At 34.9% G+C, this 23,274-nt stretch overlaps 1 protein-coding gene across 8 annotated transcripts in view; it reads left to right on the forward strand.

The window, feature by feature from the left end:
* Positions 1 to 23,274, forward strand: part of RAP1GDS1 (Rap1 GTPase-GDP dissociation stimulator 1) — a 173,473-nt gene that overhangs the window by 98,034 nt on the left and 52,165 nt on the right. For 4 of the 8 annotated variants that reach the window (XM_055111644.2, XM_003829915.5, XM_008955315.4 and 1 more), the window contains exon 5: positions 13,892 to 14,038. The exons of the other annotated variants lie outside the window; for them this stretch is intronic. In XM_055111644.2, the coding sequence (XP_054967619.1) occupies positions 13,892 to 14,038 (147 nt within the window). The remainder of the gene's footprint in view (positions 1 to 13,891; positions 14,039 to 23,274) is intronic. 8 annotated transcript variants of the gene reach the window in all.

Consider the following 23,274-nt stretch of genomic DNA (forward strand, 5'->3'; position numbering starts at 1 on the left):
ACTTCCCTTTTAAACTCATTGGGAATAAAGGATGTTCAGATTTGATTGGATTCTTAGTAATACCTAAGGAAACCCAATTAAAAATTTGAGAGTTTTACTCTTCCCAGTAAACCAGCTAGACAAATACAGGTATGTTCTTCAAGTTTGCAGACAAGTATCTATTGCTTTGTATTGTTTTCTTTACACACAAGGTGTATAAAGAAAAGTTAAAATTGGGCCAGGCACCATGGCTCACACCTGTAATCCCAGCACTTTGGGAGGCTGAGGTGAGCAGATCCTTTGAGCTCAGGAGTTTGAAACCAGCCTGGGCAACATGGCGGGACCCCCTATCCCCTCTCTACAAAAAAGTACAATAATTGGCCTGTTGTGGTGGCATGCACCTATAGACCCTGCTACTTGGGAGGCTGATGTGGGAGGATCGCTTGAGCCTGGGAGATCGAGGCTGCAGTGAGTGGAGATTGTGCCACTGCATTCCAGCCTGGGCAACAGAGCAAGACCCTGTCTCAAAAAAATAAAATAATACTGTCCTTCTAATTGTTCTGAATAAATTCACTTTTTCCTGCAATAGTGATATAAGGAATTTATACACATCTAACTTTTTTTAAATGTTACTTTTTATCACTTTTGTTTGATTTTTACTGATTGTTAATATACCCTTTTAAATATCTCTATTGGCACAGCAAAGTAAGCTTTTCAGTTTAGTAGCTCTCTAACAAAATATTTTCTAATTCTGTGCTTTAAGTGAAATAAAATGGGGATGAAAGTGGCAAAACCATATTATCATGTCCATGAGCAGCCAAAAAGAAGTCTTTAGTGACCAGAGAAACCGTAACGTAAACAGTAAGAAGCAAGTAATAGGACAGAAACAAACAGATTCTTTACTCAGAATGTTTGTCATTTGAAGTAAATACAAGTGGTGGTTCTCTTTCTCTCACTCTCTTTTCAACATAATATGGGTCAGTTAATAAGTATTTAATATATATGTGATATGGTTTGGCTACATCCTCACCCAAATCTCATCTTGAATTCCCATGTATTGTGGGAGGGACCCAGTGGGAGGTAATTGAATCATGGGGGCAGGTCTTTCCCATGCTATTCTCGTGATAGTAAGTCTCATGAGATCTGACGGTTATTATAAGGGGGAGTTTTCGTGCACAAGCTCTCTTTGCCTGCTGCCATCCATGTAAGACATGACTTGCTTCTCCTTGCCTTTGAAGCCATGATTGTGAGGCTTTCCCAACCACGTGGAACTGTAAGTCCAATTACACCTCTTTCTTTTGTAAATTGCTCAGTCTTGGGTATGTCTTTATCAGCAGCATGAAAACAAACTAATACAGTAAATTGGTACCAGGAGTGGGGCACTGCTGAAAAGATACCCAAAAATGTGGAAGCGACTTTGGAACTGGGTAGCAGGCAGAGATTGGAGCAGTTTGGAGGGCTCAGAAGAAGACAGGAAAATGTAGGCAAGTTTAGACCCCTACAGGCTTGAATGGCTTTGCCCAAAATGCGATAGTGATATGGACAATAAAGTGCAGGCTGAGGTGGTCTCAGATAGAAATGAAAAACTTGTTGGAAACTGGAGCAAAGGTGATTCTTGTTATGTTTTAGCAAAGAGACTGGCAGCATTTTGCCCCTGCCCTAGAGATTTGTGGAACTTTGGACTTGAGAGAGATGATTTAAGGTATCTGGCAGAAGAAATTTCTAAGCAGCAAAGCATTCAAGAGGTGACTTGGGTGCTGTTAAAAGCATTCAGTTTTAAAAGGAAAACAGAGCATAAAAGTTTGGAAATGTGCAGCCTGACTATGTGACAGAAAAGAAAATTCTATTTTTCTGAGGACAATTTCAAGCCAGCTGCAGAAATCTGCGTAAGTAAGGAGGAACCGAATGTTAATCCCCAAGACAGTGGGGAAAACGTCTCCAGAGCATGTCAGAGGTCTTCACAGCAGCCCCTCCCATCACAGGCCTGGAGGCCTAGGAAGAAAAGATGGTTTTGTGGGCCGGGCCTAGGGCCTGCCTACTCTGTGCAGCCTAGGGACTTAGTACTCTGCCTTCCAGCCACTCCAGCTATGGTGAGCAGGGGCCAAGGTACAGCTCAGGCTGTGGCTTCAGAGGGTGGAAGCCCCAAGCCTTGGCAGCTTCTATGTGGTGTTGATCCTGCGAGTGCACAGAAGTCAAGAATTGAGTTTGGGAACCTCCACCTACATTGCAGGAAATGTATGGAAACACCTGGTTGGCCAGGCAGAGGTTTGCTTCAGGGGTGGGACCCTCATGGAGAACCTCTGCTAAGGCAGTGCAGAAGGGAAATGTGGGGTTGGACCCCCACACAGAGTCCCTACTGGGGCATCACGTATTGGAGCTGTGAGAAGAGGGCCACCATCCTCCAGACCCCAGGACGGTAGATCCATCAACAGCTTGCACCATGCACCTGGAAAAGCTGCAGACACTCAACGCCAGCCCATGAAAGTAACCAGGATGGGGGCTATACCCTGCAAACAAGAGGGCAGAGCTGCCCAAGACCATGGGAACCTACCTCTTGCATCAGCGTGACTTGGATGTGAGACATGGAGTCAAAAGAGATCATTTTGAAGCTTTAAGATTTGACTGCCCTGCTGGATTTCAGACTTGCATGCAGCCTGTAGCTCCTTTGTTTTGGCCAGTGCCTCCCATTTGGAATGGTTGTGTTTATCCAATGCCTATAGCCCCATTGTATCTAGGAAGTAACTAACTTGCTTTTGATTTTACAGGTTCATAGGCAGAAGGGATTTGCTTTGTCTCACATGAGACTTTGGACTGTGGACTTTTGAGTTAATGCTGAAATAAGAATTTGGGGGAATGTTGGGAAGGCATGATTGGTTTTGAAATGTGAGGACGTGAGATTTGGGAGGGGCCGGGGGTGGAATGATATGATTTGGCTGTGTCCCCACCCAAATCTCATTTTTAATTCCCATGTATTGTGGGAGGGACCCAGTGGGAGATAATTGAATCATGGGGGCAGATCTTTCCTGTGCTGTTCTCATGATAGTAAGTCTCATGAGATCTGATAGTTACTGTAAGGGGGAGTTTTCCTGCACAAGCTCTGTTTGCCTGCTGCCATCCATGTAAGATGTGACTTGCTCCTCCTTGCCTTCTGCCATGATTGTGAGGCTTCCCCTGCCATGCGGAACTATAAGACCAATTAAACCTCTTCCTTTTGTAAATTGCCTAGTCTTGTGTATGTCTTTATCAGCAGCGTGAAAACAAACTAATACTGTATGTATTACCTCATCTTGGTTAACTGAGATCCATATTATGCACTGCTTTATAATAAAAAGAGAAAGGAATGGAGATATGCCAGATTATTTGTTTTGAGTTGGTATATATTTCAGGAAGTCATAAATAAATGAGAATGATAAGCAGTTTTCTTAAAGGTGACTTTATGTTAAAATTGATTGACTAACAACCAAGCCTCCAGGTAAAATATTTTAATTTTTTATGAGTGAGATCAATTGCATTATTTTTACATGAAGATCTATATTTAACAATCCTTATTTCCTTTAGCCTTGAACTTTTTTCATCATTTTATGATTTGTATGATTATGTTATTATTAAATTAATTAGAAAAGTTATACATTTAAAATTTGTTTCATAGAATAGGGCTTATTCTTTTCTGTAGCTCTGTTGATTTTGGAGAAGGAGAAGCCCTGTATGTACCTATATAAATCAGCTAAAGTTCCACTTCAGTTTGATATGCATGTACTGAAGTCCTCTTATACACTCAGGAATACACTCATTCTTTTAAGAATTTTTCATTTTTACAGTTTATTAGTCTGTTTCACATGCTAATCAAGACATACCCAAGTCTGGGTAATTTATAAAGAAAAAGAAGTTTAATGGACTCACAGTTTCACATGACTGGGAAGGTCTCACAATCATGGTGAAAGGTGAAGGAGGAGTAAAGGCTTACATGGTGGCAGGCAAGAGAGCTTGTGCAGGGGAACTGCCCTTTATAAAACCATCTGATCTCATGAGACTCATTCACTGTCACAAGAACAGCATAGGAAAAACAATTCCCCATGATTCAGTTACCTCCAACTGAGTCCCTCCCATGACACGTGGGGATTGTGGGAGCTATAATTCAAGATGAGATTTGGGTGGGGACACAGCCAGACCATATCATACAGTATATGAAAACTTCTTAAATATAATGTTTCAGTGGCTCATCATTGTTTTAATGCTTAATAACCATATACTCACAAATACACACCTATGATATGATCTAGCTGTTTTATTCCTAGATACTTGCCCAAAGACTTATGCGTGAATGTTCAATGCAGCATTATTCACAGTAGCCTAAAACTAGAAACAACCCAATGTCAATCAGTATATTTGAGTGGATAAAAGATATAGTGGTATATCCAAACAATGGAATACTATTTAGCAATGAAAAAATACTTATATACATGATGACATGGATGAATCTCAAAATCATTAGAGTGAAAATAGACACATAAAAGAATACTTACTGCATGAAGCCATTTCTATAAAATGCAAAGTAATCTATACTGACAGAAAACAGTGGTTACCTGGGACCAGAGGTGGAGGGAAAGATGGCTTACGAAAGGACTTGAGGATTCTTTTGGTTGTGATGAAAATGCTCAGTATGTTGATTGTGGTGATGGTTGCTAAGGTATGTAGAGCTGTCAGCACTCATCAGTTAAACACACTTTAAATCTGTGTAGTTTATTTTACCTACATTTTTCCTTAATAGAGCTAATAAGGAAAGAAATCCAATTAGAATCTAAACAAAAAGGTACACAATTTTTGTTTCTTTTTATATACATGTTAAATTGCAGTAAGGGCTTGAAAGACATTCTGGAAAACATGGCTATGAATCTCTTTCTGACTCCTCCAGGTAAAAGTAATTTCCTTATTTGTGCCTCCATTTTACTCTAAACACTTAATTTTGTTTGCTGCTTAAATTATATGTTTTCCCTCACACTTCCCTCTTTTTCCCCTCACCCAAGTAAAACTGTGAATTATCTGTCTTTATATTCTCAGGACCTAGTTCAATGTATGAAACATAGTGAGCATTCAGAAAATTGATAAAGGAGGGAGAGAATGCTAATTTAGTTGCAGATTTTGAGATATATTGATGAAACTGACTGTGTAATACATTTCATTAATCAGTATTTAAAATAAGGAAATTTTACTCCTATTAAATAGGATTTAACTTAGATTATAAGTGAACTAGAGAAAACATGTTAATGTTACCATGTAAATCTACCTATTGTGGATTCATTATTTATAGATATTAGGTGAATGTATTCATGTTTATTATGAACATTTTATTCCTTTTTATTCCTGTGCAGTTTTATATAAACCTCCTTTCTCCTTTTTTCTCCAGTCATTCCTCCAAAAGAGGTATATTCTCTTCTCTATGCTTCTGTAACACACCATAAAAAAATTGCATTAAAGCTTTTTTTTTTTTTTAACGGAGTCTCGCTCTGTCACCCTGGCTGGAGTGCAGTGGCGCGATCTCTGCTCCCAGCTCATTGCAACTTCCACCTCCTGGGTTCAAGCAATTCTCCTGCCTCAGCCTCCCGAGTAGCTGGGACTACAGGCGCGTGCCAACACACCTGGCTAATTTTTGTATTTTTAGTAGAGATGGGGTTTTGCCATGTTGGCCAGGCTGGTCTCGAACTCCTGACCTCAGGTAATCCACCTGCCCCAGCCTCCCAAAGTGCTGGGATTGCAGGTGTGAGCCATCGCGCCCGGCTGTATTGAGGCTTTTATTCTGTTTACTACTCTGTCTTCCTCATTGGAATAGAAACTCTTTGAAAGCAAAGTCTTGTGTTGCTGTTTGTGTCTACTGTACCTGACACAAAGCCTAAGTTAAAACTTAATAAGCATCTGTTCTGTGATTGTGAATGTGTGGATTTATCCCTAGTTTTATCAGTTTTTGTTTTATATATTCTGAAGCTCTGTTTGTAGGCATTTATACATCATTTAGGATTGTTATATCTTTTTTTTTTTTTTTTTTTTTGAGACGGAGTCTCTCTGTCACACAGGCTGGAGTGCAGTAGCAGGATCTCGGCTTACTGCAGGCTTCACCTCCCGGGTTCAAGTGATTCTCCTGCCTCAGCCTCCTGAGTAGCTAGGATTACAGGCGTGTACCACCATCCCCAGCTAATTTTTTTTTGTATTTTTAGTAGAGGCAGGATTTCACCATGTCGGGCCAGGCTGGTCTTGAACTCCTGACTTCAAATGATCCACCTCAGCCTCCCCAAATCCTGGGATTCCAGGTGTAGGATTGTTGTATCTTCTTGTTGAATTAACCCTTTTGTTGTTATGTAATGTCCCCCTTTATCCCTGATAATACTGCTTATTTTTTATTTTTTATTTTTTTAGATGGAGTCTTGCTCTGTTGCCCAGGCTGGAGTGCAGTGGTGCGATCTTGGCTCACTGCAACCTCTACCTCCCAGGTTTAAGTGATTCTCATGCCTCAGCCTCCCGAGTAGCTGGGATTATAGACACACGCCACCATGCCTGGCTAATTTTTGTATTTTTAGTAGAGATGAGATTTCACTGTGTTGGCCAGGCTGGTCTCAAACTCCCGCCTTGGCTTCCCAAAGTGCTGGGATTACAGGTACGAGCCTCCACCCCTAGCCAATACCGCTTGTTCTGATGTCTACTATGTCTGACAGTGTAGACACACCAGTTTTCCTTTGATCAGTGTTTGCATGGTATATCTTTTACCAACCTTTTAATATTATTTAATATTCTTAAAGTGGGTTAATTATAGACAGCATGGTTGGGTCTTGCTTTTTTACCCAATCTGACCATCTCTCCCTTTTAAGTGACATTTAGATTATATGTATTTAATATGATCTTTCTGTGGTTGGCTTCAAATCTACCATCTTCCTAGTTGTTTCTTTTTTTCTCCCACAAAGGCGGGTTTATTTCCGAACCTAGTTGTTTTCTAATTGTCTGAACTGTTCTTTGTTCCTCTTTCCCTCTTTGTCCGCCTTTTTTTGGATTCTTCACATTTAGCTCCATTACTGGCTTCTTGTGTTTTTTTATTGTTTGTTTTTGAGGTGGAGTCTTGCTCTGCCACCCAGGTTAGCGTGCTGTGGCGCGATCTCGGCTCACTGCAACCTCCGCCTCCTAGGTTCAAGCAATTCTTCTGCCTCAGCATCATGAATAGCTGGGACTATAGGTGCACGCCACCATGCCCAGCTAATTTTTGTATGTTTTTTAAATAGAGATGGGGTTTCACCATGTTGGCCAGGCTGACCTGGAACTCCTGACCTGAAGTGATCTGCCTGCCTTGGCCTGCCAAAGTGCTGAGATTACAGACATGAGCCCTCGTGCCCAGCCCATTATTGGCTTCTGATGCCACTTTGTAAGTTTTTAGTGGTTGCCCTGTGGCTTGCAATATTTATTCTTAGCTTATCACAGTTTATCTTCAAATATTTTGTCACATTAATTTAATCAATCACCTTACTGTACAGTTCCACTTCCTCCCTTAAATCTTTTATGCTTTTGTTTTCTATTTCATGTTTACATATGTTAGAAATCCCAAATATATTGATGTTATTTTTACTTAAAAATTTGAGACACCGTCTTGCTGTGTTGCCCAGGCTGGTGTGTAGTAGTGCAATCATGGCTCACTGTAACCTTGAACTCCTAGGCTCAAGTGATTCTCTTACCGCAGCCTCCTGAGTAGCTAGGACTACAAGTGCATGCCACAATGCCTGGCTAATTTCTTTTTTTCCTTTTGAATAGAGACAGGTTCTCACTGTGTTGCCCAGGCTGATCTCAACCTCCTGGCCGCAAGAGATCTTCCTGCCTTGGCCTCCCAAAGTGCTGAGATTATAGGCGTGAGCCACTGTACCTGGCCTGTTTTTACTTTAGACAGTCAATTATCTTTTAAAAATAGGAGAAAAACTGTCTTAACATACTTTCATCATTTTCAGTGCACTACATTCTTTGGGTAGATCCAAATTTTTGTCTAGTATACCTCTAACTGAAAAACTTTTACTAACATTTTTTGCATAACAGGTTTATTGCAATGAATTATCTCTTTTATTTGCTTGAAACAATTTTACTTAACCTTACTTACTGGAAGATATTTTCACTGGGTGTAGAATTCTAGGTTGGACTTTAAAGATGTTATTTCATTGTCTTCTAGCTTGCATAGTTTTTGATGAGAAGTCTGCTTTATTTCTTATTTTTTCTGTTTTTTTCCCCCTTCCGGCTGCCTTTAAGAGATTCTCTCTCTTTCCCTCTCTCTCCCTCCCTCCCTCTTGTTTGTTTTTCAACAGCTTGGCTATGATAGGTCTAGGTATGTTTAATTGTTTTCCTTTGCTTGGGGTTCTCTAAGCTTTAAGAGATTTGTAGCATGATGGCTTTCATTTTTGGAAAATTTTTCAGTCATTAACTCTTAAAATATTTTTCTACCCTGTTCTCTAGCACTTCATTCTCTGAGATTCCAGGTACAGTAGTGCCCCCTTATCCACAAGGGATACATTCTGAGACCCTCAGTGGACACTTGAAACCAAAGGTAGTACCAAACCTGTATATATCATGTCTTTTTAAATATATTTTCACACCTGTAATAAAGTTAAACCATGAATTAGGCATGGTAAGAGATTAATACAATAACTAATAGAACAGTTATAGCCATATGTCAGCATCACTGCTCTTACACTTTGAGGCCATTAAGTAAAATAAGCATTACTTGAACACAAGCACTGCGATACCATGACAGCTGATCTGACAGTTACTTAAGTGACTAATGGGCAGGTAGTGTATCTAGCATGAATACACCGGGCAAAGGGGGAGTTCATGATTTGAATGGGATGGTGTAAAATTTTATGTTACTCAGAACAGCATGCAATTTAAAACTTTATTTTTTTTTATTTCTGGAATTTTTTTTATTATTTTCATGCTACCATTGACCATGGGTAACAAACTGCAGAAAGTAAAACCATGGATGAAGGGGGACTGCTGACTACTGTACACTTAGGTTAGACCATTTGCTATTTTCTTTCCTTCAGCTCTTGGGTGCTCTGGGTTATCCCACTCCCACTTGTTTAGTTTGTTCATGTTTTAGTTTGTGTAATTTCTGTTGATCTATTGATCTATGAGTTTGCTGAGTCTTTTCTTGGTTTGTTGAGTCTGCTATTCAGCCTGTTGAAATAATTCTTTGTGTTGCTCCTTTCTAGCATTTCCATTTAACTCTTTCTTACAGTCTCCATTTTCTCCAAAATTTCACATCTATTCATGGATATTATTCAGTTTTTCCACTAGATCCTGTAACATAGTCATTATCGTTACTTTAAAGTCCCTGTATGATAGTTTTAACATCTGGATCACCTGTGAGTTTTGTTGGTTTCATCTTTTGACAGTGAGTTATTTTTTTCTTAAAATGCATCTCAACTTTTTATTGCAGCTGGATATTATTGTAGGAAAACAGATTAACAGTATTTAATCTCTGGAATTGAGCGCACTTCCTTTTAATTTAGGGTGTTCGCATAGGGTAGAGGTCAAGCCAGTCTAGTCAGGAGTCGAACTAGGTTCATGTTTTGTTGTTGCTCACCTTACTTGAGTGCAGTATGTTCTTCAAATTCCTTTAGTAGTCGGCTGTTCTTACTTTATGCTTAGAGTATGGGTGCTGGAGGACTTTCCTTAGTGTTCTTGCTTTGCCTTCAGGCTTGGACCCGTTCCCGCACAGCTGTGGGCTTTTTCTGTGCTCTTGCTCCTCTCCCAGTGGTAAATTGTTGTTAACAAGGAACATTCCTATTACAGTTAGCCTGTAGAGCAAAATCCCATTTCTAAACAATACTCACACACACAAAAAAGAAACTTAAATATTTCACAGTGTTGTATTATATTCTATTATATGGAGTGGTGTGTTAGTTTCCTAGGGCTGCTGTAACAAAGTACCACAAACTAGGTGGCTTAAAATAAGAGAAGTTTATTGTTTCACAGTTCCAGAGATTTTAAGTCTGAAATCAAGGTGCTCACCAGGGCATGCCTCTCTCTGAAACCTATAGGGGAGGAGGACATTTTTGCCTCTTTGTAGCTTCTGGTGGTCCCAGGTGTTCTTTGGCTTATGGTAGCATAATTCTAATCCCTGCCTCTGTCTTCACATGGCATTCTCCTCTGTGCATCCCCCTCCTCTTATAAGGATACAAGTCATATTGGATTAAAAATCTGCCCTACTCCAGTAGGACCTCACCTTAACTAATTATATCTACAATGACCCTGTGTCCAAATAAGGTCACATTCTGAAGTGCTGGGGATTAGAACTTAAACATAGATTGAAGGAGGGCACACAACTTAACCCATGATAAGTAGAAATGACATTTATGTCTCAAAAACATTACTCTCATATCAGTAACATTATCTCCTATAGAAAAAGATACTAAACCACAGAATATTAGAAGCCAGGCTAAGAATACACTAACATATTAGAAAGATTTTTGATACTTGCTTCCTTTTCAATTCAGATAAATTTAAAGATGCAAGTGACAGTTTTTAAAAATCACATTTTAATATGAAATTTACAAACTCCAACGTATGTGTGTGTGTCACTCTCACAATCATCCATCCTCAAGGTGAATAGTAATTTATCAATATCTGTCAAAAGGCCCCATTCATTAAAAAATTCTTGAGTACCTACTATATACTAGGCATTTGCCATACACAAGGAGGAAACGTAGTAAAATCCAAAGTTAGGATGCACTGTACGACATGTCACAATAGTTAGATTCAGTGGCTGTATTTTAGGTCTTTTCCTCACCCTTAGTGTATAACTTGTACCTGATAATAGTGTTTAACTTGGTAACATTTTTTTTTTCTCATTTGTGAGACATGATAACCATGACACAAATTTTATTGCTGCTTGCTTTTGATTACAGAAGGGTAATGGAAGTGCAGTAACTCTTTAGATTTAAAGCCCTGCTCTTAGCTAATGTGAAGAATGATCATACTTGTGCCGGAAACTGCTTTGTGTGAAAGATCATCATTAAAGGATTTAATAGGACTTTAAAGAGTGGGCTGCACTTTTTCCAGTGGTTGGATGCTTCATAATTAAATGAGGAAAATTGAGATGTAAATTATATTTTTAGAAGTGACAGCTCAGGATGCTTCATAGGTTAGCTGTTACTTATGAAAAGAGTGAAAGATGAGCTTACACTTAGGGATACACAAGTTTAGGATAGGGAACCTTTTGAGAATTATTTTTAAGTGAACAATAATACTCATTATGATAATGTAACATGAAGGTATAGAGTTAACTATGGAAAACCAATTTATATGGACTTGTGCAATGATAGCTGTTGTATTTAAAATGATTTGTTTTCTAAATACTACTGGAAAAATAAGTCAGTTGTAAGATACTTCTAAAGATGACTTATGTCACTGGTTTTGCTAAAGGAACACATTATTATCATTTATTCCTTTGAATCCTTAAATTCTATTAAATATTTTTTTAAAAATGCTTTTAGTGTGTTTCTCAGGCTGATTTGTCCAAAGAAAGAAAAAAGCTGTATAATCAATCATTCCTATAGTGGTGGTTAATATTTTTTGAACCCAGATCACTATTATTGTAACACATGCTTTGCTTTTCTTCTCATATTTGGTAATAACGTAATTTCTAGTATACAGATTGTGTTTATGCCTTGCAAACAATTCTCAATAACACATGAGCAAAAAGCTGTGTTATAGACAATTCAGAGGAGGGGGGTGGAAGGAGAGGAGGAGAAGAAAAGCACTGTGGCTCTGAAACACAAATAGGTAATTTGCTTTGAATTGTATTGTGTTTTTATTGCATCAAATTTGTTGAATAAGTTTGTATTTTAATTTATTGAATTATGGAATTTTTGAACATTTACTAGCTTAGTGTGGATAGGAAGCCAGCTTTCATTCACAGTTCATTGCAAATAGGTGCCACATAGTTTCTAAGCCCTAGTTTCCTAGTATATGAAATTCCTAATATATGAATACAAGGCTTAGTTTAGCTATTCTCTAAGATGTCTTCTTCTAAGTAAGTCCTAAGCATACATGATTTATATTTCAAAAGCCCAGTTTACTCAGGAATTAGAATCAAATACTATTCGAGCTTTGCAATTTAGGGATGGGATGTACTATACCTTCATATTATTGAAGGTCTGAACATTTAGATTTGTAATCCTAATGTTCAGTTTTCTGAGACATCATCCACATAGAAATTGCCCAGTAATTTAGATAATTTACATCTATGTTATGGAAAACAAAAATTTGGAAATTAGATTTCTAAATGAGATTTGACCAATTGTTCTTGGCTGGTTCATCTAGCTAGTTACTCTGGCAGTATAAGAATTTTCTGTGATCTGATGAGCTGATTAGCATACAGTCCTGTTTTCCATCTTTATAACAATACAGTAAAACTAAGTGGATAAAACTGTTTTGTTTCATTTTAGTGTGGATTTCCTCAAAAATTTTCAAAATTATGAACATAGTATTTCTGAGGTCTTACTATATAATTGTGTGTGTGTGTGTATACCATAAGAAATTACATATTTTAAGTTGTATCATCTAATATGATTCAGCAACAGTAATAAAGATGTGACCTTAGTTTCAGTTCTTATATTTGGAAAATGAAAATCTTTCAAATTGTAACTAACTTCATAGCTGTAATTCCTTTGTGAGTCATTTCTTTTGCTGATCTTTGTGCTATATTTCTGTAGCTGAATAGTACAGTGTGGTAGCTACTAGCCAAATTTAGCTACTGAGCAATTTAAATGTGGCTAGTCTGAGTTGAGATGTAACTGTAAGGGTAGAAAACACTTGGATTTTGAAGATATATTGTGAAGATGATAATACAAAATATTTTGTTAATTTATTGATTTGTATATCAGAGTGATATATTGAATTGAATAAAATATTACTAAAATTAATTTTCACCTGTTATTTTTTAATGTGTCTATTAGTAAATTTAAATTACACATGTGGTTCACATTTATGGCTCACACATTTCTCTTGGACCTCTTCTAGAGGGTGGTTATATTTTATCTAAGGTGTCAGATTTAGAATGACACATACTCTTCTTTTAATTTATTTTCATTCTTATGTTCAAAAGTTAGAAAGTAGTCTAAAGCTGTTTGTATGTTCTGACAGTTAAGTAACATCTGTTTTATGCAATGTAGATGGACACATAATGGAAGTTATGTTTGACCATCACTTGACCACTTTTTGTAATGTTGAATTATATTGGTGTGCCCTAGAAGAGAGGGAATAAGGAAAAAAGAAACAAATCAAGAATGAAAAAAGGGAACATGCTTCTGGACTATAGGAAATGCCATTAACAAAGACCATAGTACCAATATTCAGGAATTACCTATTGTGATTTAGAGCTACACCATATGGTTTTCTTTAATAATAGCTATTATCAAAGACATAATAACGTTCCCATATGGTTTTCTTCGATAATAGCTGATTTTGAAAACCAATGACAAAAAGTTATATTTAGTGATTTTTTTAACCTGAGGGACAAAAACTTATACCAATAGAATATCACTTAGTTTCTGTTTTTTTCTCTTACACAGCATTGTCATTTGTGAAAGAGGGAGTGAAAGTTTTCATATTGTAAACTTCTAGGACACAGGGAAGTTCTGTAAGCTCCTATATGATGCCAATGAGAATAGTCTTGGTTTGCTTAAAAAGTGATTGTCTCTTTTCCCCATCCCACCCCCATTTCCATGTTTATTTCTTTTGTTTTTTTCTGAAAAGACATATTTAATGTCCTGCCTAGGTTTATTTTCTATTTATTCACAAAATAAAGAATAACACTGTTATGTTTTGTATTTGAAATTGTAAGGTACATTTCTTTTTTCTTTTATTTTTAATTTAACTCTTTGTTTTACAGATGAGGGCAGAAGTGCAGTTGACCAAGCAGGTGGTGCACAGATTGTAATTGACCATTTAAGGTCACTGTGCAGTATAACAGATCCCGCCAATGAGAAGCTCTTGACTGTCTTTTGTGGCATGCTGATGAACTATAGCAATGAGAATGGTAAACAAAACTGAAAACTTGCTTTATCTCTGGGGGAAAAATTAAAAATTATCTTTACTATAGTGCAAAACAAAAATATTTGAAAAATGATGAACAAAGAATTCGTAAGTGGCATATAAAATTAATAATTAGCCAACATTAAATTTCAATGTTTCAAAAATGTAAAATGGTTAATTTACTAAATGGGACTAATTTTTGAAGGGCTGCCAGTTTTGATCAGTATCAAAAACAAAAACTCCGCAGCCCTATAGTATGATTTAAGCATTCTTACTATGAACATTTTAAAAATAAACAATATTAAAATAGTTTTATCTTCATTATGTATATACCAGGAGTAGCTTTAAAATATGAACACTGTTTGCAGAAGTAAAATTATTTTATCTAGATACTAGGTTTACTTTGAATAATTTTTTAAAACTCTAATAAAATCTGGCTTTAGAAACAAGTTCAGAGCAACTGTAGAGATCTCATTTTAGAAATTTAATTATTGTAAACAGCAGTTTCTTTTCTCTGTAAAACATTTTTAGACCCTAGAAACAAGTGATGTATGAATAATTTTCAGATAGCCTATATGGTTAATTAAATGCATATAAATCTGTGATATTAAGGCTTCACAATACGTTTGTGTCACAAAATATCCATTTGTTTCTTTATCATCTTATGTGAATCACTGTGTGGATCAGACATTCAAATTTTGGTATGTTCCTGGTATGTAACACAAATAAGGTCTTTCTGTGGTTTGTTTCATAATGGCATTTTAAGTTGTGATATTTTGGCAGAGACATTTTATTTGCATATTAGACATGCAGTATTATTCTTTACTTTCATGTGTTGTAGAAACACGTGGCCCTTTTGGCATACTTTTTATTTTTTTTCACATTTGATAGTTGTGGGTCCAAAGAAATATTCTCAATAATTCAAAAAAAAAAGAAGATAAACCTTGGCAATAAATGGCTACTGATATTTGGCCCTTGTTGTTAGTGACAACAGTGAATGGTGGGGACTGTGGTAAATTGAAGAGCCTTTGTCCTATTGAAAGGGGAAAACCACTACTCTTCTCTAGCCAGTTGTTTCTGTATGATGGTTTGGCCAAATACTGCCCAATCTTTATATTTTGGGGATGGGAGGTGGGGGAGAAAGCTGAAATGTCTAGTTTGTTATGTGACATCTGAGTTTTAAATGTTGGATTACATATTTTTAATACTATAGAAGCTAAACAGAAAGTATCTTCAGGCCTCATCCTGTCCAAGGGCTACCAGTTTTAAGCCTTTGAATTAGGATAATAGAGTTTTTATTGATCAAATGGCTTACATATTAAACTTGAGCTAATAATAAATGGTAGTCTTCATAGGATAAGTTACATCTGTTTTTCCTTCCTTCTGGTGGAATCAATTTTGAAGAACAAATGCCCTAAATATAAATATGAGAAACAGAAAGGACAGAGCCTGAGAAATCCACAAAATAAATACATATTTCCTAAATAATTGAAATTTAACCACAATACATAGATATCTGAATTGCATTAAGAAATCATTGGTCAGATTTTCATATTGTTTTCTTTGCTTTTAACTGCATTTGGGCTTGGACATTTGAGAAAGTAGGAAGAACACTAAATGGGAAAAGGTTTTAGAAATATAAATGAAAGAAATTTTAAGAAGTTATTCCAGTTTTGGAAGTAGTAGAATTAGTCTTGTTATGCATCTAAACTAGCTGTTAGTTCTTTGAGGAAGCTGTTAAAAAAAAATCTGTATAGAAGTATTAATATATCAGATGGCAGGTCTTCAAAAGCATCACTATTTCCAATCCAAAGCAGTGATTGAGTCCCATAATATTATAGGGTATCCCAGTGTGTAGAGAAGTGTTCTGAGAAAGAAGATTATAATTAACAGCATGTGGAGTGTACAGTCTAACTGTATAATATATATATTTTTTGAAGAGTAGGCTTTTTTCTAGAGCTCAGGCATTCCCAAGAAATAACTTAGAGACTTTAGAAAGCTATATTAACTTTTCTCTGAATATTATTAGACAAATGGTCTTTTTCTTCCTTTATTTCAAAAGCTGCAGTTTGCAGCTTTTAAAACTTATCGAATAAAAAAGACATAATCTTGAGTATTTTTAAGAAACAAATGCGAAACTTGTAACTATCATCATCTTTCCTCTACTTCCTTTTTACATTTTGTCTGTCATGAGTGTCTTAATTTGTGAAGTGATTCTTTTTCTTCTAATGTTCACTGAAATTATGTCCTTTTATGTATGTTTGGCATAATTATTAAAGCGTCTTTATTGTTTTGTCCATTATTTGCTTTCTCTTTTCCTTAAAATTTATGTTTGAAGACTTAAATATTACATCATCTTTACTGACTCAGATTGTTTGGTATTGATCATGTGTACCTAGATAAGTCCCTGAAACAAAAAATAACAGCTTTTTGAAACTCAGGAGGCACTTTCTATTAGCACTAATAAGTGAAGTTTCTTTTTATATGTATTTACTATGTAGAACATCAGTATACAAGACTCTGCTAATTTATAAGTAAAATATTGAGTGACAAATAGCTTTTTCCTGCTGTAGTAGTAAAGTTAACTGCCTTGGACCCAATAACTTAAGCCTTATCTGTAGTTAGGAAGTTATTGTTCTTTAGCTGTATGTATAAAATGTTTAAAGTGTGCTTATAAAAAAAAAGTACTGAGAGTGGTCACAAAAATCCACCAACATAGTTTCCCTGAAGAGAATATTTTCAAATTATTTATTAGTCTCAAAATTGAAACTTAGAATGTCTTGATTCAGAAGCTTCCTGTTCATACAGTAAAACTCAGAGCATATCCACTTTTTAAACCCATTAAATAAGGAATAAAACAAGTTTCCTAAACACATGCAAGTCATATATGTTATGAAAATATTCAGTAAAGTCATTTTTGTACCATTTGCTAAAGCTGTATATAATTCATAATTTATCAGTTTCAAAAGTTTTAAACTAGCTCAAGACTCTATACCTCTAAGCTATGAGCTGGATATATACTTTTGTTTCCCTATTGGTGAAGCAGTTAATACTCAGGTAAGTGTAGAATAATCTGAATAGCAAAAGTTATAATTGCTTAGCCAAAGAAGTTGTATCAATAATGCATAAATAAAATAATATTTAAATAACACAAAACTTTAGTAAAAATCATTTTAAATTTATCCATTTTGGAAAAAATATACATGTTTTTCACATGGCGAAAAAGCACTCTTTGATTCTGTGGCTCATGAAAATAGCCTGAATATTTGACAATTATGGCTGTAGAAAAGCTTGTTGACACTTTGACATTCAGTTTGAGGGAATGTGTTGAACTTGCTGTTTTTTTTTTCTTCATTTTGTTACAACTTTAGTTATTCTATAATCCAAGGAACTCAAACCTTTAATTGTAGGTATTTTAATCTCATTAGTTTGTTAAGTTATCTGTTTCCTAGCTTTGGTTACCCAATGCCAAAACATTGCAGTGATGACTGAAAATTTTGTTCAGTCATCCAGCTGTTTTCAAATATAACACTGTTTTAGCACATAGGAGTTTGGAAAATTTTCATTGATTGACTTTTTCTGGATACTTATTATTGTCTAAAATTTTCATTAGCAAATTCAATACTTGGAAGAGACACATGTTATTGGAATGCATTTGCTTCATTAAATAAGTTAGAACCATTACAAACTCTTTCCCACTATGTTAGTTGATGTTCCTTATCTACGTATGATACATGGTGGCAGCAGTAAGGGGCATTGAAAACACACTGGTAGTAACAAGTACCAGATCTGTAATTAAAAATTTCCCATAGGTGGTCCACAAGCTTGTTGAGTCTGCATTTGTACACTTGAATTAATTGCACGTTTGAATAGAAACAAACCAGTGATCTAAAGCAAAGCACTAAAGACCAGAACACCACCTTGTTGACAAATCTATTGGTAGTCACCATTGTTGTAAGTAGATGTAATTAATCAATAAATATCTCATGGAAGGTGTAATTGAGGGTTTAACTTTTTCTCTTAGTATTGTTGTGCTAGAGACACAAATAGAGGGAAAATTCTATTATAACTCTTAAAGAAAGTGGTAAATGATAAGCATTAAACACTAAAGTTACTATTTTACGTAAGCTATGCCATAAGAGAGAAAAGTAGAGGCAATTGAAAGATGCCATCAGGAAAGGAAAAAGTATCTTCTAAAATTATTAACATATGCAGTCTAGGCTTCTTCATCTGACCTATATTTTATATATACATGTATGATATGTGTATATATGATTTCTACAAATACAGCCGATTTTTCTAATATTTTAATTACTCCTTATTATTGAAAAACTAATTTCTCTTTTTTTGTAGTTCCTGAAATCTCTCTGAGATACCTACATGATAATTCTTATATTTATTTGTCGCATGGGCTGATGATAATTAAGCTATGGTTGAAGGGAGGCCATGTATGTAATTTGGGAAGTGTAACACCTGTGGCATATTATTGAAGCATGACAACTGAGTTTAAATATTAAGCTCATTGTTTAAATTCACTTGTTTAAAAAAGGCCTATACTACTTCTCCCCATATTAAAGATTATTTAATGTGTAATTAATCTTAGCTGCTACTTTCAGTCAATAGCAACAATTTCTTAGTTCGTAATTAAAAACTAAAAAGCATGTTGGCCTGAGCTGCATGTTTATCCTTATGTTTCAGTATTACAATACTTTATTACGGGTGAAAAAGAGCATTTCCTAGATGTTAGATGTTTAGAAAAATGATTTGCTTCACATGAGTGAAGAACTATTTTTAAACTTTACTTACTGTGGTTACAAGCTAATTAATAATTTATATATTTCCTAAATAGTAAATTATTTTTACCTTACTCTAAGGAAAAAGAACAAAACAAAATGTAAAAGGTAAAATTGTATCTTTGCAATTTATTATCTTTTTTAAAGTTTTTCTTCTTTCTCAGAGATCCTTGTTCTGATACTGTCTTTTTTAATGAAACTAATTTTCCATCATACTACCTTACATGTATTTTATTTTTCCCTCTATTTATGAAGACATGGGAGATGTACATGTAAGTTCACATCTTTTGAAGCCCAGTTTGTCACTTTTTACTCCAGTGAGTTAAATGAAGTGTGTTGAAGACTTATTGGGCAGCTGAAAAGTACTTAGGCTTTTTTATTCTTTCTTTATTATACTAACTGTTGTTCTTTATTTACTGTTGTTCTCTTTTTTAAAAATTCCTGAATTTTTGCTGTTTGTCCAACAGCTTTCTAGTCAGTTTGCTGAAGAAGGTTGCTTTCATAAAGTTCTACCACAAGTGTTATTTTAAACAAATTGTTTCACTAAAGAATAGAGCAGTTAGTTAGTCTGGTGCCTCTTGCTAATTCAACCTATTAAATTTGACCAATTAGACCAGGTTAGCTTTTAGTGATAATCTTCCTAGACTATTTCTATGATAATGCTGTTACTTAACGAACAGGCTGAGAGCTTGATTTTCAGTAGAGGTGTATCAAATACACATTTTGGTCTAATTCCACATGGTCAAGTATTGGCATTTATATTCAGCTTTGGCCATTAGAGAATGAACTTCTGAATGTAAGAAGCTGAAATTTTATCTTAGAAAAATAAAATTATTATAGTCTTTTTGTCAGTAATTTTAGCAGTCTAATACTTAAAATTTGGCATTATATTATTACAGGAATAATAGTTTCTCAGCATTGTTAGCTTCTAGATTGCTACTGCGATTATGATAATGCATTTAATATCATAATACCACATAGATGCCCACTTAGCTGAGGGCAGTGAAAGGGCAAAATATGTTTGGAGTTGCTCATTCTCTAGTATGGTTTTCTCATTTTTATTTGCTTTATGTCTGGATTGAAGATTAATCATAGCCGTTATCAAATATTATTTTCAAGATTTTTCTCATTGTGAAAATTTGAATTGGAAAAATTGGTTTTCTGATTTTGATTTCATCCTTACAAGATGTGTATCACCATTAATTATTGGTGCATTTTAATATAATAATATGCATTTACATTTCAACTGATAGAATTTCAACATATAAAGCATATAGGCAAATTTTCTCTTTACATGAAATGCTTACCTATATTTAAAAATAAATATTCAGATAGTAACAAGTCTGAAAGACCAGGTCTTTACTGTAAGTGTTCCTATACTAGTTGAAATATGATGATATGAGGCACATAATCATTGATCATGCACAAATTTTTAGGTTCCAGAAATGATGTTGAAGTAAGCATTGAGCTGTTTGGCCTTTGAAAAGCTGAGGCTAAAATCAGAGGTAAATAATAGGTTTTAGCCAGATATCTGTATTTGCATGTCTAATTTAGGCCATTTACAAAGTCCATTCAGAGAGGCACTGAAACCAGAAAAGCATCATGTGTAAATTAACTTTTATAAAGATTATTAATCCTGTTTTTTTAACTATAAGTAAAATCCAGTTAACACTGTACTGCCTATATTGTTTTATTTACTAAAAAATTTTTAAGTCCTACTTGAAAAACTAGAAAGTGAAATGCTTTTGAATATGCAGATGTATCTTGTTAACAGAATTTTTGCCTTGCAAATAACTTCTGTGCAATTTTAAACTGTAAAAACTAAATTACAATAATGCCCCATGGTAACTAGAAAAGTTTTTTTTAAGCTAATATATTCTTTTGTAAAAGAAGGGATTTCTATGTTTTTAAGCCTATGTTTGTAAGATACACATGTTGGGATATAAATTAATTTGGCATTAGCTTAACTTGCTGTACAAAAATTCAGGCTTAAATTTATACTTACTGTAGATGTGGTCTTTATCTCAGCAGTGCTGTATGAAAGCAGAGACTGAATTGGTTTCTCTTAATAAATGCTGCTTAAGCAACAGCTGGCAGTAGTCCTCTTTAAAAAAAAAAGACCACATTTAACTTAAAAGACCAGTTTTTTTCTGAGATGAAAGCGTAGAGTTTTCTTTAATCAGAATAAACATATCTATAGAATTTTTTTGTAGCAGTATTCATTGTAACAAAAGTTGATCTGTAACAAATAATTAACCTGTAGTAAATATGGGGAAAAATTATCTACTAGATTAAGGCATAATCACTCTAGTTGTCATTATATTGAGAACAGTAAATGAATAAGTTTCTTAAGAATAATAAAATATTTTTACTATCTGTTGATTTTTGCTTTGGCATTTTTTTGTTGTTGCTTCTGTTTTACATCAATTTCACACATATAATTTTGCCATTTATATTTAAAACTTTTACAAAAGGGAAATTTTGCCATGTAGAGACAATTTTTATTTTCAGAACCCAGAAAGAACCTTAGAATTATCTTTTCTAGTTTTTTATTTGTTAGCGATTAGGAAGAAATGTATAAATGTATTGTTTTAAACCTCCAATATTGTCAATATTAATGAATGTTGGCTTTTTTTTTTTTTTTTGAATTTCTGTGTATCATTGAAATGTATAATGGGGCTTAAAGCGACAATCTGGGTGCAAAACACATGCATGTTTGATATAAAGAAGGCTTTAAAATAATTGAATTTTAAACACATGTAAGTAATCTAGTTTTTATATCCTCAACACTAGGCTTAGAATAAAGTTCTCCACTTTATAAACATTTGAGTATATAAAGTTTTTAACCACTAATCATCCTCTTGGTAGCCATATTTAAGTCAGTTTACTTTGCAGTGTTATAATAGAGCTAAAACTTGCTTGAACTTGAAGCTCTACTTCAGTTGTATCGTTTCTAATTTTTAATTTTCATATCCTTTTTTGGAAATACAGATATGTCATTAAATCAAAGGTAGTTTTCTTCAGTCTTTATTATGCCCAAATGATTTTTAGCCAATTTGTATTAGAACTTTTCATCAAGAGTTTTATTTGCTTCTTTCACTGTTTCAACTATGCTCAACTCATTTGACTGTAGATGGGATTTTTAATGCAAGCCTGTAAATGGCAATATCATATCATTATACTGTGAATAATATATCTACGTACTAATGTACAGACTGTATTTTGAATTGTGTCTTGTCTTGTTTTTACAAGTTCATTCTTAAGTTCTATTTACCAAAAAGCTTAATAATCTTATAACATTGTCTATAAAGCCTTAGGAATAAGGTAAACCTGTTATAATCTTCTTAACAAACTTATTTTTAGTAACTTCAGTTGAATCACTGGAATTCTCAGCATACTTTTCTGGACCTATAATCTAGTTATACCAATGTTTTAAACATTAAACTTAAAACTCAGGGGGGAAAAGGTTCCTCAACTTGAGATCTTCTCTCCAGATCTCCATTCTTTGGAGTTTCCATGAGTGTGACCTGAAGAACTTGGAACCATTGAAATTCAAATGTAGGTAGGTAAGTGTTCACACCAGCGCATGCGTTGATTGCCTTATATCTCTTTGTATATGCATCTGTATTGCACCCCCTCAGTGCCTTTCTTCCTCTTCCTCCCCATAGATCATGTAGGGCCTGTGTCATTTTGATATTATGTAATTTCGTAAATCTGTATTTGGTCAGTGTTTGTCTGTGATGTGTGTCAGGAGCAGTTAAAACAGAGTCTTCGGACATTTATCACATTGTGCTGTCTAAAGACTGTCTTTCACACATAAGTGTTTGCTATGTATGGGCCTGGGTTACATTTTTGTGAATTGCTGTGTTTGTTGAGCTCTGATAACATTCTCCTGGAGTTGCTGATATTCACTGAGGGAGGCAGAAGTAGTAGTCTTGCAGTTGCTTCACTTGATCTGCCTAATGTATCTAGAGAACAAGAACTATTTCTAGTTCTCAGAATTTCTTCCTGTTTGTCTTTCACTTAAAAGTCATACTCCTGATAACATTCGTGATACCATGGATGTCAGCTATTATCCTTTGAAAAACATTTGCAAGTTTTCTTTGGGCAATAAACAAAAAAGATGATCAAATGAATCATTTGTTTATGTCAATAAGAATATCAACTTATCCTACACAAACAGGACCCCTACTTAATCTTTTCAAAAAACAGCACCGCCACCTACTGAATTGTAACATCTACATAGTAACTGAAATAGGTAGACTCAATCTGGAATGATCTCTTAGGCTTAAGTAGAGTTTCTTCTCAAATAAGCATGATGAGATATTAGGAGCTTTATTAGTGTTATTTCTCTGAAAATATCAGAGTGCCAAAATCTAGGATTCCTACCAAGCTTTTATCTTATTTTTTTCCTGTTATCACTTCTGCTGAGCACATCATTGAACTT

The sequence above is a fragment of the Pan paniscus genome, chromosome 3, assembly GCF_029289425.2.
Source record: "Pan paniscus chromosome 3, NHGRI_mPanPan1-v2.0_pri, whole genome shotgun sequence".
Taxonomy (NCBI): domain Eukaryota; kingdom Metazoa; phylum Chordata; class Mammalia; order Primates; family Hominidae; genus Pan; species Pan paniscus.